Source organism: Emys orbicularis, chromosome 1 (genome assembly GCF_028017835.1).
Source record: "Emys orbicularis isolate rEmyOrb1 chromosome 1, rEmyOrb1.hap1, whole genome shotgun sequence".
NCBI lineage: Eukaryota > Metazoa > Chordata > Testudines > Emydidae > Emys > Emys orbicularis.
The window spans coordinates 31689581-31705798 of record NC_088683.1 but is presented as its reverse complement, the minus strand read 5'-3'; the positions used below and the strand labels follow the sequence as shown (position 1 = coordinate 31705798).

The following is a 16218-nucleotide window of genomic DNA, read 5'->3' as shown; positions in this document are numbered from 1 at the left end:
AGAGCGCACTCTTTAAATAGTTTGTCTTTCACTTTTAAAAATGTCTTTAAAAATATGAGATGTTCTGTTTCTGTGATGTCTTATATGGATCTCTTCATTTGCCACTTCTCCCTTGCTAGCTGTGCAACAAAACAGTGAAAATGACTATACATAAAATCCTGTCAAATGCACAGTAAACAAAGTGGACAAATATTAAAAAATTGTTCTCATTACTAGTTTCTTTCAATCCTGATAATCATAGGTGATACTTGTAACAAAAATAGGTCAAACATTTTCAGACAGAAACTTGATTTTTCATGTTGACAATGTCCCTTTAGCCTCTCTGGGCCTCAGTTTCCTTCTTTATAAAATATAGGTGATATTTACAGTACCTTACAGGGAAATTGTAAGGATTAATGAATCTGTCTGAAGCATGTGTGAAGCATTCTCTCCCTGGATTGCAGAGAACCAGTGCATAGAAGTTTCACCTAAAGCACAATATGGCCTCAAGCAAAACAAACACCTGTTTTGCTGTTTAAAAACTGTTGAAACATAGCTAATTAAAATAAAACTATCAACTGAGGCCTGGTCTACAGTAGGAAATTAGGTCGGTATAACTAACTACCTTGTCAGAGGTGTGAAAAATACACAGCCCTGAGCAATGCAGTTAAACCAACCTAAATACAGCACTAGGCTGACAGGAGAATGATCCCATTGACCCAGCTACTGCCGTTTGGGGAGGTGGATTCTCCGGATGGGAGAATCTCTGCCATTAGCGGCGTAGGTAGCAGGGCCGGCTCCAGGCACCAGGCAACCAAGCTGGTGCTTGGGGCGGCACCTGGGGGGGGGGCGGCGCGGCGCTCGGGCCGCCGGGGAGAGCGGGGACACAGCTGGGCTCGCCGCCCTGCCCCCGGCGCTCTGGCCGCCGGGGGGAGAGCCGAGCCCCCGCCGGGGCTCGCCGCCCTGCCCCCGCCGGGGCTCGCCGCCCTGCCCCCGGCGCTCTGGCCGCCGGGGGGGGGGAGAGCCGAGCCCCCGCCGGGGCTCGCCGCCCTCCTCCCAGGGCTCCGGCCGCCCTCCCCTCGGGCGCCCTGCCCCCGGCCGCCGGGGGGGAGAGCGGAGCCCCCGCCGGGGCTCGCCACCCTCGCCCCGGGGCTCCGCCCCCGGGCTCCGCCCAGGCTTTTTTGCCTGGGGCGGCAAAAAAGCCAGAGCCGGCCCTGGTAGGTAGTGTCTTAACTGAAGTGCTACAGTGGTGCTGTTGCGCTGCTGCAGCATTTTAAGAGTAGACAATCCCTAAATGATTATGAATATAGTATTAATGGAAACATTGAACTTTTAAAGGTATATTTTAAACCTATGGGCCTTGGCACCATCCTTTATGTACTAATTTTAATAATAAGTGTAATAATATTACATTTTACACTGATTCCAAGCAGAAAGGGGGGGGGGGAGTAGATGCAATTATGAGATATTCCCCTCCTTCAACCTGAATCTCCATATCATTTTAAGAGTGAGTGAGGTGCAGCATCTTGTTTTTTAACAGTTGGTATTTTTTGCCTTCAAAACAATAATTGTTTAATAGTCTGTGAAAATGGAAGGAATATGTTATGTCGTCTTTGGTGTCGGTCCAAATTAAGTCAATGCTAGAACACCCACTCAGTTTAACAGGACAAGAACCTGGCCCGGAGTCTTTTATAAGTGTTGTTTTAATATGTTCCGATGGGAGCCGAGCTTGCCAAACAATGACATTTAAACCCTAGAGAGGATAACACTATATTTAAAAATATTTCCAGATTGAAAGCATCAGAAAAATGGCAGAAGACACCAAGACGAAAGGCTCACAGTTACATGGGAAACTAGAGAAAGCTAAGAATCAAACTGAAATTGATAGAGAGAATGCAAAGGAGTTCATCAGAAAAGTGAAAGACTTTTTGTTAGGTAAATATGCAAAGAAAGTTCTTCTTTGAATCCTGTTTCCTGTATTTCAATATCATATGACATTTACCTCTCTGCTCTGTAATATGATGCCTCAGCCTGGGCACCCCCAAAATGCACTGGCATTTTCAGCTTTAACAGCCACACACTGCACACATGTGTCTGATTTGCTGTTTACTTTCAGACTTGATCAATCTCTTTCAGCGATGCTGTTTCACACAGCTCTCCCTCCTATGGCATATCAGTATGTTGGACTATTTCCCAGAGATCTATTAAGTCCCAACCCTGTAACGACTTATTAATGGTCTTAATGTTAAGCATGCGGATGCAAGTGGTCTGGACTCCGGATGGCTACTGCCTTACACAACTAATTGTTGGTCCAGTCATGCCCGCAAGCTCCAGAGCAATTCCCGCGTGGAAAGTTCTCCATGGGGATCCACATGTGGGGAGTGACCAGATAGGCAGGGCTGCCAGCGGAGGGCACAAGGCACATTCAGCCTTCCCCCACTAGTCCTGCAGAAATCAGGACACAGTGATACATTCCACAGCCCCAAATAGGCCGGCAGAAGGTGATAATGAGGGTGGCTTGGAGGGGGGGGGGGGGTGGATCCACATTCATGCAGCTCTAACAGCCATAAGTGGGTCAGAGCATCTGCAGCTCCAGCCTACAAGCCTGGAGCCTGCTCTGCATCCTCACCCCCTGGGAGCTGCACTTCCAGGGCCGGTGCAAGGATATTTCGGGGAGCCAGGGCCGTCCCTAGCTATTTTGGTGCCCTATGCCCCAGGCACGGGGAGAGGGGGGCCCAGGCCTCCGCGGGGGGGCTGTGTGGGGCCCCGCCCCAGGCCTCCACAGGAGGGTAGGGGCTGGTCCCAGGCCTCCTTGGGGGACAGGGGGCTGGCCACTTCCTGCAGGAAGTGGAGTGACCCGGTCCCAGCCTGCTCCGCTCCCCTGGCTCCCAGCCGCACCACCGGCGACTGCGGGGGGGGGGGGGGGGGGAGTGGTTCCTGGGACCCAGGAGAGCGGAGCAGGCTGGGGCCGGGTCACTCCACTTCCCGCAGGAAGTAGCCAGCCCCCCGTCCCCCACGGAGGCCTGGGGCCAGCCCCACCCCTGCTCCCCCCCGTGGAGGCCTGGGGCCCCAGCCTGCTCTGCTCCCCTGGCTCCCAGGCTTGGGGGGAGGAGGCAGGGGAGAACCGCCTCCCAGCACTCGCCGGCGGCACGGCTGGGAGCCAGGGGAGCGGACCAGGCTGGGGTCGGGTCACTCCACTTACCATGCAGTGAGTGCAGGGTCGGGCCTGGCTACAGTCTTCAGGGGAGTGGGGGCGGGGCTGGGGCGGGGTGGGGGCGGGAAGAGGTGGGGTTGGGGCAAAGCAGGGGTGGGGGCCATGGGGAATAGCCGGGGGGCCCCCCCTGCAGCAGCTCCCCGCCCCCTCCTCCGGCCGGGGAGCCCCCCTGCAGCAGCTCCCAGCCCTGCGGCGCCCCCCCTGCGGCAGCCCCCCCTGCGGCAGATCCCTGCCCCAGCTCACCTCTGCTCCGCCTTCTCCCCTGAGCACGCCGGCACAGCTCCACTTCTCCCGCCTCCCAGGCTTGCAGCACCAATCAGCTGTTTGGCGCCGCAAGCCTGGGAGGGGAGGAGAATTAGAGCTGGGACGGCATGCTCAGGGGAGAAGGTGGAGCAGAGGTGAGCTGGGGCGGGGAGCGGTTCCCCTGCACACCCCGCCCTGTTACTTGCTGCGGGCAGCCCTCCCCGCGCCCCCCTGCCCCAGCTCACCTGCACTCCACCACCTCCCCTGAGCGCGCTTTTTGATGCCCCCAACCACTTGGCGCCCTAGGCGGCCGCCTAGTTCGCCTAATGGTTGCACAGGCCCTGTGCACTTCACCTGCATAAAGCCCAGCAAGCCCCTAAGGATGCAGTTTTCCATGCTCACTAAGAGGCACCGCGGTGGTTGACTGTTGCATGGTAGGGAGGGAACTGGGGACTTTCCTCTCACCCCTCCCTTGACCTGTTTCCTCTCCTTTTTTAAAAATAGCTAGGACAATGAATGCACCAAAGCTGTGTTGCCAGCTCTTGTGAATCTCACAATATTTGGTGTTCTTCTTAGTGCCCTAGTCCCGAAGTCAAGTGATTACAGCATCTCTGCTTTCATTTTAAAATAAAGTTTCTAGGCCTCATTGTTGTGGAAAATAGGTGAATCCTAAAGGTTAAAAAAAAAACAAACAAAAAACCCCACCCAAAAAACCCAGAAGGCAAGTAAAAAAAACCCCCAGCTTTATTGATTTCTCAAGATTTTTAAGCCAGTCTCGTGGTTTTGGTGGCTTGACTTACAATTTTTGAATATTTGGGGTTGGCAATCCAGTAGCATCCAGCCCGCTGTGGTGGAGTGACAGCTGGGAACAGAGTCATCCTTTGCAATGAGACAATTAAATTACTTTATCAAAAATAAAGGCAAAACTGTGCATAAATCCTAGTGATTCGTAGATTTTGTTTACTTGATAGCAACGGTGAATGAATCATTCATAATTGCTCTTACTTACAAATTAAAAAGGCAGGATATACAACAGTTAAGGTGCCTATGGCAATGTTAACTCAGCCACACTGAGCATTGCCATGTGTAGTAGCTTTTGTTTCTGTTCTTTGTTGTTAAATATGTCTAAGAAAATTACCCCTCAGGAATGAAGGAGTTAATGGTGCCCCCTGAACAGCACACCACTGTCATTTCTAGTGTTGAATCTAAAGTAATTTAGATGTCTCATTGCAAAGGATGACTCTGTTCCCAGCTGTCACTCCACCACAGCGGGCTGGGTGTTACTGGATCAGGGCCGGCTCCAGGGTTTTGGCTGCCCCAAGCAGCCAAAAAAAAACAAAAAAAACCCCGCAATCGCAATCGCGATCTGCGGCAGCAATTTGGGGGAAGGTCCTTCGCTCCGAGCGGAAGTGAGGGACCGTCCGCGAATTGCCACCGAATAGCTGGACGTGCCACCCCTCTCCGGAGCGGCCGCCCCAAGCACCTGCTTGCCAGGCTGGTGCCTGGAGCCGGCCCTGTACTGGATTGCCAACCCCAAATGTTCAAAACCAAAACCACGAGACTGGCTTAAAAATCTTGAGAAACCTATGCTTGCAACAAAGCCCGCTGCCAACTCTGTCCACATATCTATTCAAGGGACACCATCATAGGACCTAATCACATCAGCCACACTATCAGAGGCTCGTTCACCTGCACATCTACCAATGTGATATATGCCATCATGTGCCAGCAATGCCCCTCTGCCATGTACATTGGCCAAACCGGACAGTCTCTATGCAAAAGAATAAATGGACACAAATCAGATGTTAAGAATTATAACATTCAAAAAACAGTCGGCAAACACTTCAACCTCCCTGGTCACTCAATTACAGACTTAAAAGTCACAATTCTTCAACAAAAAAACTTCAAAAACAGACTCCAAGGAGAAACTGCAGAACTGGAATTGATTTGAAAACTGGACATCATTAAATTAGGCTTGAATAAAGATTGGGAGTGGATGGGTCATTACACAAAGTAAAAGGTATTTCCCCATGCTAATTTTTCCCCTACTGTTACTTACACCTTCTTGTCAACTGTTGGAAATGGGCCATTCTGATTATCACTACAAAAGTTTTTTTTTCTCCTGCTGATAATAGCCCACCTTAATTGATTAGTCTAGTTAGAGTTGGTATGGCAATACCCATTTTTTCATGTTCTCTGTGTATATATATCTTCCTACTGTATTTTCCACTGCATGCATCCAGTGAAGTGGGTTTTAGCCCATGAAAGCTTATGCCAAAATAAATGTGTTAGTCTCTAAGGTGCCACAAGTACTCCTCGTTCTTTTTCCTGATACAGACTGACACAGCTACCACTCTGAAACCTTCTAAACATTGTGGCCATGTTCCCACCACACTTACCTTGGTGTCCCTTTGATCTGGTGGGTGGGAGGAGAAATGGGCTTTGCACAACACAGCAAAATGTGTCAATGATTTAGAGAGACAAGGAGGGTGACATAATATCTTTTATTGGACCAACAGAAGCTGGTTCAGTAAAAGATGTTACCTCACCTACCTTGTCTCTCTAATATTCTGGGACCGATGGCTACAACAACACTTCATACCTTGGTGATTTAGAACCCTTTGGGGATTGAGTTTTACACCCAAATTTTAATACACCAGTTCACAGTAGGCTCAAATCCATTTTTATCCTGCTCTGACAACAGATTAGCAGCACCTTGAAATATAACATTACACTAAAAAAAGGGAGAAAGAATTGCTTGACCCCTCCTTACTGTCAGGTTTCAGAGTAGCAGCCGTGTTAGTCTGTATCCGCAAAAATAACAGGAGTACTTGTGGCACCTTAGAGACTAACAAATTTGTTAGTACTCCTGTTATTTTTCCTCCTTACTGTGTTTGTCAACTTTATTAGCCAACATAACTCAGCATACATGACATTGTACCAATGTTTAAATTTCACTGTGTAGAAAGGTACATCTTATTATGTTCTATACTCTATTTGTTAAAGATGGAAGTGCACCTCCAGAAGACATAGAGAAGGTTGCAAAGCATGTTCTAGATGTAAACCTTCCAAGGACTCCACAAGAGCTAACAAATATGCTTGATAAAATCAGGAACCTTGTAACACACTGTGAGGACTATGAAATAAATGTGAACAAGTTAAATAACCAAAGGAAAGATGCCCAAAAACTTCTGGTGGAAGCAAAACAAGCTGAGTGAGTAGAATATTCTCTTACTGATGTGATAAATCTAAATGAAATTGCAGTGCACGTACCAAAGGCAAATTCATTAGTGAGGTCACTCAGTATGCCAGCCAGCAGGTGGAAGGGCTACACAGCAGATAAGTTCAGGGCTTTTCATTACAGCATGTTCCTACTTTTCATTTGCATTGGGGCCTCCCTCCAATGGTAATGGTCTGACACCTTTCTCACCACACAAAGCTGTGTAAACCATCAAAGGCTACAGCCCAGATCCTCTCATGTATTTAGACACCTAACTCCCATTGATGGAAGTTTGGCTCCTAAAAACCTTTGAGGATCTGGGTCTACATCTCTGCTAGCTCTTGACTGCTCTGCCTGCTGAACTAGCCAAGCAGAATTGTCAACCCGAGGAAGCTCTTCACTTCATTTGGGACCTCGTTCATTGGGAGGTTTGAATGGTGATATGGAACCAGAGTAGGAATGTGGGGAGGAGGAAAATGTATTCAGCTCCTTGGCCTCCTGAACGATAGCGCAGCATCAGCCAGCCTGCCGCATCACACCCCAAACTTAATTTTCAAGTCTACGTTGATTTCTCTTTTTGATGGGTTGCTTTCCCATCCCATTGGGCCCAGCAATTCTAGATTTTTGGAAGAGCTGGTGAATGCTGGGCTCAAGGAACCAGGGGACTAGTAATGCATTTCTGGGTTTGGGGGTATAAAGGGATTTGAGAATATGCCTTTTACTGGATTTACACATTACAATATTATACAACTATTTACTTTTATTTTAGGGAAGCAGCAAAAACTCTGCCACCTCTTGATGAAATGATAAATAACCTGAAGGAAGCTGAAAGCACGAAAGGACAAACCAAAGACACCTTCATAAGGTTAAATGGAGAGATACAAGAAATTAAGACAAAAATCTCACAGGTATCTTTATGTACAATGTAGCCAATGATTGTAGCTTTTTAATCCATTTATTGTGTGATGTTATGATTCTTGCAATTCACTTAAATTACAGCCTGTTTCTAAAACCTAGATTGCGATGCAAAGATCTCAAAGATACTGAAAATTTAGACCAGTGTAAATGTGAAAAGGTTTTGGCCCAGACATGGCACCAGTTCCACTTTAAAGGGGACTTGTTAATCTGTTTGCCTTAATATCCTTCAGTGGTGAGTTTTGCAGGTTAGTTATACATTGCATAAAGGGAGTATGGCATTCTGGTTGTTTTCCTATAGGCTGAGAATCAAGTGAATAAGACAAGTGATGAACTAAAGGACTTTTCAGAAAAACAGTCTGAGCTGGAAGATGAAATTGCCATGCTGCAGAGGAAAATGCTGATGAATGGGAACCAGGCTGCAAATGCAAAAGCAGATGCAGAACAGGCACAAAATCAAGCTATGGACACAGATAAAGTAATGTATTTCTGTCACGTATTCAAGAAAGAAAATCGCTGCCCTTCCCACATGTTTTTCGCTGTTTTTGAATGAAAAGTGTAGTGTAAATATGCATATATGCACCTTCCAAGATTTATTTAAATTTTCCATTATGCCATCCAGTTTAGAGTTGCACAGAATCAGAAGTGTTTCCTTCCCATTTTAACGTATCCAGCAAACAATAGTCCTGTTTACTTACATCAATTTAAACAAACACAAATCTTGGGCCAGACTGTGATATCCTTACTCCCATTGAATAGTACATTACATCCTGGGGCAAGATACTACTCATTGTGAGTGAAGGTATCACAATCTTGTCCCTTGCATTTAACACACTTGACTTCAGAGAAAACTGTTTTGTGTTTTCCCCTTGATGCTCAATATAGCTCAAATTCTTAAGTACCCACTGAGCTAGGTAGAAATTTTCCAGAATTCTGTGTATGGATAACAAACAGGCACAGATCAAAAGCCAAAGTATGCACTGAATGAGCCACTACACTACATGAATTCCAGCAGAAATCAAATTGCAACCTTCGCAGTAACCAAACCCAAGTAGGCATGGAGCCAGAAAGTAAATATTATTAAAGCAAATTTGTAAAAATTATGCTATGCCTAGTTCATTAAAACTGAATTGAGCCTTGTGTCTAAAATGGAAGCAAACACAAAACCAATAAAGGGAAATAAACTAGGAATAACACAGGTTTCAGAGTAGCAGCCGTGTTAGTCTGTATCCTCAAAAATAACAGGAGTACTTGTGGCACCTTAGAGACTATAAAATCCTGCTTAAATTATGTTTATTATCCAGCTCCATCCTCTCTTTATTTTGGATTGTTCAACAGACAAGATTGTTTTTATTTTGATTTCTGCTGGATTTTGCATTTTTAGGGCTTCATCCAATGCATATTTATCCTGGGTGAGTTTTAGATTAAAAAGAATGAAAGACATAATGTGTGATTCAGAGAGGAGTGGTAAATGAGGTTGAAAAATCTCTGCTTTCTTCGCAGGTCAAATAAATTACAGGGCACATCGTTACACAAAATAAAGTGGGGTTTGTTTGTTTTTGTTGTTGTTGCAGGAATTTGCAAACCTTAAGAGAAAATACACCATTCTGCAAGAAAAAGTAAAAATAAAAGGGCTTCCAAGAGAAACATTAGAGAAACTGAAGAAGCTGAAAGAAGCAGCAGAGAAACTGGCTGAAGAGACTGAAGAAAAAATCAAAAGAATAACAGGTGTCCCACTTTCATTTCCATGCCCAGCAGTGAAATACATATGAAAATGCTGAAAGACGGAAATATAACCTGAAGGCCTTGTCTACACACACACAGTGCACTACCTTACCTACAATCGGTTTAAAAACCAACGTAGTTAAACTGGTGCAAAGTTTCAAACTGGTTATCTTGGTTTAGCTGTGCCTGTACATTTTCTAACACAAGCTGCTATAAGCCAAGCTTACATCAGTGTAAGAGTGTCCACACGGGGTTCTGCAATGATTTAACCGAATTGATTTAAAAACACACTGGTCGCAACAATCCTAAAGCACAATCCTGCCCAGTACTGGGCACCTTTGGTTCCCATTGGAATCAGCAGGTTTGCCTGGGGAATGGGGAAAAGTTATTCAAGTGGTGAAAATTTGGGATGGGTGGTGAGGGGTGGAATACAACAAGCACCAGTGGAGCCAATGGGAAGTGAGGATATTCGGCACCTTGTAAGATCAGGCCCTTTGTGTCCTGATGGGATTCTGTGTACATCTGTAAAGCACAATTGAATGCAAACACCGAGTGGCTGGGACATGCTGGTGGGATGCTGTTTGAGCATTAGGCTTTTCACTTTTATTAGACAGGTTTCAGAGTGGTAGCCGTGTTAGTCTGTATCAGCAAAAACAACGAGGAGTTCTTGTGGCACCTTAGAGTGCCACAAGGACTCCTCATTGTTTTTACTTTTACTAGAGTCACAGTCTGTGTGTCAATAGTAAATCACAGTAATATCACTAGCAAACGATCAAAGCACATAGCAGCAGTCTACTGAATGGGCCCAATCCTGCATCCATTGACACGTATGGAAGTTTTATCACTGATTTCAAAGAAAGCAGCACTGGGACCAGTACCGGGCTTGTTCCTACCAGGCTGAGCGACCTATAAAAATAACCAAACAGCAAATGCCAGCATGGGAGTAAATTCTTTTGGATGTTAATGGGGGGTAGGAAGGGGAGCACAAGAGGAAATAAACCTTGAGAAAAGCCACTGAAGAAAAATAACCCTGTTCTGTTGTCTCTGAGCATTCCCCAGTCCAAAGGCCCCGAAACGATGATGATGGGGATCTTAGGACTGCACATCATGAAGAAATGCAGTTTTGATTCATCATCAATGCACGTGTTTTCATGATAAGGACTGGGGGCCTCTGAACAACCCTTGTGTAAATCTGGAATAAGTGCGTAGAAGCCAGTGGAATTACCTGCATAAAACTCCCATAAAGGAGAGTAGCATGAGTTATTTGGAGCCAGACTGTGAGCCTTTATTTACACTGCTGAGTGCTCAGTTCATTTGAGTCATTGCCACTGAAACCAGCTGACCAAAACAAGGTCTCCACAGACTAAGGCTATGTCTACACTGGCAAGTGACCGACAATACTTTTGTTGTTCAGAGGTGTTAAAAAAAAACCACACACACACCCCACCCGAAAAAGACAAAAGTTTTGTCGAGGAAAAGCGCCAGCGCTTTGTCAGCAGAAGCACTCTCCTGCCAATAAAGCTAATGCCGTTCGTGGGGGGTGGAAGTTTTTTGTCGGCAGGAGAGCTCTCTCCTGCCGACAAATAGTGACTACACGGTGTGCCTTTTAACGGCATGGCTGTAGTGGCACAGCTGTGTCACTAAAAGCTGTGTAGTGTAGAGAAAGCCTTACTCACAATGGCTACCAATAAAAGCACACTTGGAAAAATAAACATCTTGAAGGCTGTTGTAATCTGCGGATAAAACACACGTGTTCTTATCAAATAGTTTTAGCGGCAACACACATTTCTCCAGGGAATCCCCTGGAGAAAACACGTGTGTTTTATCCACAGTTTTACTTGCACAACAATAAATGCATCATTAAATGTTACTTTCTTCTTTCAGATTTGGCAAAGACGCTCCAAGATCTGAATCAGACTAAACAAGATAAGGCTGATCAACTAAAGCAACTAGAGGATCAAGTAATAGCCATAAAAAATGACATTACTGAGCAAGAAAACAAATACGCTACATGCAAAAGTTAGGACCTGGTAAAACATCCTCTCTCAAATGGCAATGGAAATTGGCTCAAGCCTCTCTTTTTACCATTTTCTGAACTTTTCAGAATTGAATGGCTGTATTCTGCTAAGACAGTGCCGTGTACAGTACTTAGATACATGGAATCGTCCAATTTTCTGTTGGTTTTTAGTCCAGTTTAATTTACATGGCACTAGGAAAAAAACTGTTAATAAAATACTTGAAGAAGTTAGCGGGGGCTGTTTTTCATGCTGACTCTTACAGACACGCCCAGCAGTAAGCCCACTAGCTCCTCTTGATGAAAAAGGGAGAATCTGAATGTAGCTCAGCCAGTGACATAGGTAACAGGCTCAAAGGACACGTGCACCACAAGGGCTATTCCCTACCGGGTTTTTCACCTGTTGACAACCTACCATCACCACCAGGCCTTTCAATGAACCTCCACTCACGCCTGTGAGAGTGCTCTCAGTGGCCCTCTGGTGTGTGTAGTGACAAATTGTACAGGGTGGTGTGGAAACTGAGAAGTGTGAGGATGGAGAGTTTGCATGGCTGAAGAAAAGGCACCTTTTTCTTTGTCATCCTCCCATGCATACCCTCTGGATGCTAAGCAGAACTGTCCCCTATGTACCCTCACCACCACCCCTGTCCCCCCATGACAGGGGTCCCAGGATTCACTTCAAAAATCTGGTCACCTTCGCTGGGACAAAGCAGGGAGGAGCAAGCCTTGCTCAGCCCAGTGAAGCATGCGGCCTCTTTGTTCACAGAAGGTATCCTCATGTAGCATCGGACCATTAAAGGACATAGGTGATGGGTTGCAATTTTCCTCTCCCACACTAGGTGGCTGTATACAGATGTTTAAATCCAGTCTTCCCAATGTGACTAGAATAAGTTGTAAATTCACTAACTTTGGTTAAAGAAATGTTTTGATCAAAAGCTCGTGTAATATAATTTATCTAATCCACATGAAAAAAGCCACGTTACAGTGCTGTATAATAAAGATGTCATAGCTATAAAAACCAATGATGCACCTGATTCTGCAAACACTACCTGGCATAGTGATTACTACCAGAGCAGTCCTAGTGAGCACTTAAGTTTGGTGGGCCAGGTCTACACTACACACTTACTTCAGTATAACTACATTGCTCAGGAGTGTAAAAAATCCACACCCCTGAGTGACATAGTTATACTGATCTAACCCCCGTGTAGACGGTGCTATGTTGGCGGGAGAGTGTCTCCCACTGATGTAGCTACCCCCTCTCGTTGAGGTGGAGTTATTAAGCTAACAGGAGAGTTCTCTCCCGTCAGCTTAGAGCAGTGGTTCCCAAACTTTAACAACCTGTGAACCCCTTTCACTAAAATGTCAAGTCTCGCGAACCCCCTCCTAAAAATGAATATTTCCAGGGATTTTCTCCTTTACCTGAGTATAAATTATAAAAGCAATGATCTTGGAAATATAAAATTTGTTTTTATGACATGCTTATTACACACTATTTGTTATTAATTATTAGTTATCATTACAGTATTTTTATTGCATTATGAAAACGGCAACACTCTTCCAAGATCTCACTTTTGTAGCTTGTATCACTTTGAATAAGCCTGTTATAAGACAAGGCTCCTATGTTTCAGATGTGAAACAGCATGAAGGCATTTAAGAAGCCAACTCAAAGAGTTCCTCCTACACAAGCATTCAGGTCTTGAGCAGTCCAGGCAAACAATGCACGTTACAACAAAGCTTAAAATTGTTCATAATAATTTTAAAAACAATACTAGCTGCCTATATAATTTTAAAAACAGCAAAAAATATCCACCTCCCTTTCCATTTCTTATAAGGAGTCTTGAAGTTTAAATCTCCTCAGTGTGATAGCAATGCTTGCTTTGATCTGCTTAGCTCTTGGAAGTCCAGGGGCTCCAGGCTGTTGGCCCCATGCTGCCCAGGATCCCTAGGGACATCTCTGACCGCCATTAGAGAATTTTTCCCCCGAGAACCCCCTGTAACATTTTGCGAACCCCCCGGGGTTCATGAACCCCAGTTTGGGAACCACTGGCTTAGAGCATCTTCACCAGAAGAGCTACAGCGGTGCCTATGCCGATGCAAGTTTGTAGTATGCACCTGCCCATAGTGTTTATGGAGCAGGGCCCTATATCACAAAGGGTGTGGCACTTAAATGGTCAAACAAGATACTGAGGGTTAACTCAACCCACTCCTGGGATTCATAAACCCACATCTCGAAGCTCTGATTGAAGATGGGAAAGACCAGTTTAGCTCTAATTAATCTACAACTGAATCAGTGTTTTAAAAAAGTACTAACTGTGCAATGAAAGAACAATCTTAGCAGAATTTGAAATCAATACCTCAATAAGCTACAACTTGTTTGGTTACTATTCATGAACACTGAGAGGTATTAGTTTTGCCATTGGAAATTGCCCACATTTTTCATTAGTGCAACAAAAACCATTTTGAGAATATTTATTATTAAATAGTGAATATAAAGGACTATGAAGTTTTGAAAATCTGTGTTCCGTGGTTCCTAATATCTCCATTGATACAGCATTTCAGGAAAATCAGATTTAACATGCTAAGACTTGCTTTTTTCAACAAGAACATAAGAAGAATGTTATAATATAAGACACAAAGATGTGATTTTTTTTTTTTTTTTTTTTTGGTACAGGCGTGACTAAGGCAAAGCACAGGAAAGAGAAAGCATCAGGCTGGGATATTCAAAGGAGCTGGAGGGAGTTAGGCCTCCAAATCCTAGGATTTGAAAATTCCAGTCTCAGTGCTTGGTATTATCAGGCAGTATTTCAAACTCCTCTATATTTCTGTCTTCTCTATGGAGTAACAATGGTTCTAACTTGGGTAAAATTACTACCGTTAACTCTCACCTCCCTTGTCCAATAAAGGATATCCCATTATCTACTTTGTTCAGTTTTTCTGAAGGACTTGTATGGCTACTGCCATGTGCAAAGATCAGCGCTGAGTGTTAAAATGAACCCCAGGCTCTTGCAACCACACCAGCATTTACAGAATTCAGAATTTTCTGCAGTAATAAAAGGCCCTTGACATTACATGTTCTAATGCTGGGGTGTTGTGTGAAACATTCCTTATCTAACGGCAAGCAGCATTTTGATCCATAAAAGAGAAAATTCCAGAGTTGTAGCTTTATGGCCATGAGAGCTGAGGTAGTAGGGTGGGGGAATTACTGGAATAGATGAGATTGTAGAGATATTCTTATTATTCAACACAAATGTGCTCCAAGGCAGTGCACAATATGTATTAACAGTGTAACAGCTTTCATTGTGAAAATGATGGAGCCAAACTACAACTTTGATTAATGCCAACAAAGGCATCTTAATGTTGGTATGCAAATAATTTCTGGTTTAGTGTTTTACATTTTTATCACTTTTTAAAAAAGTGCTATAACAAACTCAATCAACTCTTGTAGTTGGAAAACTGCCAATTTCAGCTGTTTACATAAATACATCTCTCTCTAATTCTAGAGAAAAGGCGCTCAACTTTCTTTTAGCTTTGAACATGGCCAACTATATTTTAACTAAAACTGTTTACATAAAATTAAGAATGAATATAAAAATGCTAGTCCACTCCTGGCTTTGAAAGTCCAATTTTCAAGCTTCTAGAAGGTGGAGGGAGAGGAGAAATTGTCAACTGGATTGAGTATGAGCAGTGTGATAGTTGCCATATTGTTCTTGCTAAGCTGTAAGGAAGAGTATGTATGGCATAAGGAAGTTGGATAGGACTATGTTAAACCTCTTTAGGGGGTACAGTGAAAATGGTGGGCAGAAAAGCGAGAAAGTAAAGAGAATCCCCCAGAAGAATGAAGTTAGCTTAGCATCCAATAGCCAGTACTATTCAGAGCTATATGCACAAGAAAGAAACATCACCAGCGAATCACTGGACCAAATACCAGCTCTACAGTCATGCCAGAGCTAGATGTGGAGCCCGCTGTAGAAGAGCTAAGCTAGGCCATTGATTTGCTACCAAGTGGCAAAGCTCCTGGAAAAGATGGCATCTCAGTGGAAATCCTCGAGTGCGGGAAAGACAGCCTATTACCATATCTTCATCAGCTGCTACTTAAATGCTGGAAGAGAGTGAGGTACCACAAGAGATGTGTGATGCAAACAACATCACTTTGTATAAAAATAAAGGCGAAAAGGGTGACTGCAACAAATACAGGGGTATTTCGCTACTAAGTGTAGCAGGAAAAGCTTTTGCAAAAGTCATCTTAGTGCACCTACAACAGTTGGCGAATCATGTCTACTCCGAATCACAGTGCGGATTCAGGGCTGGAAGATCAACTATAGACATGATATTTTCTCTGCGTCAACTCCAAGAAAAATGCAGAGAGCAAAACCAACCATTATACATCACCTTTGTGGCCCTAACCAAAGCATTCGGCACAGTCAGCAGAGCAGGTCTATTTGCAATATTTGAAAAGATAGGATGCCCACCAACCCTGTTAAGTCTTATATGTTCATTCCACAAAACATGAGAGCAACTGTCCAATTTGACGAGTCCATTTCAGACAGCTTTGAGATGAAAAGCAGAGCGAAGCAAGGATGTGTTCTTGCTCCTACACTCTTTGGAATCTTCTTGGTACTCTTGAACTATGCGTTTAAGGACATGAAAGATGGAGTGTATCTCCACACAATATCAGATGGGAAACTCTTCAATCTGTCCCGACTTAAGTCAAAGACCAAAGTAAAAGGAGGTGCTAATCAGGGAACATCTATTCACTGATGATACTGCCCTCATAGCCCACAATGAAGATCTACTACAAGAACTCATAGACCGCTTTTCAAGTGCCTGTCAGGCATTTGCTCTCACCATCAGCATCAAGAAAATGGTTGTATTAGGACAGGGGGTTCCACAAGATCCTTCAATCACCTT

The 16218-nt window shown here is 44.5% G+C and overlaps 1 protein-coding gene across 1 annotated transcript in view; it reads left to right on the top strand.

Moving 5' to 3' along the window:
• LAMB4 (laminin subunit beta 4) overlaps nucleotides 1-11320 on the top strand; it is an 87645-nt gene extending 76325 nt beyond the window's left edge. Inside the window, exons 29-34 of the mRNA XM_065408225.1 lie at nucleotides 1770-1914; nucleotides 6443-6650; nucleotides 7426-7564; nucleotides 7873-8049; nucleotides 9146-9299; nucleotides 11181-11320. Of these exons, the coding sequence (XP_065264297.1) occupies nucleotides 1770-1914; nucleotides 6443-6650; nucleotides 7426-7564; nucleotides 7873-8049; nucleotides 9146-9299; nucleotides 11181-11320 (963 nt within the window). The remainder of the gene's footprint in view (nucleotides 1-1769; nucleotides 1915-6442; nucleotides 6651-7425; nucleotides 7565-7872; nucleotides 8050-9145; nucleotides 9300-11180) is intronic.
• Nucleotides 11321-16218: the final 4898 nt, after the last annotated feature.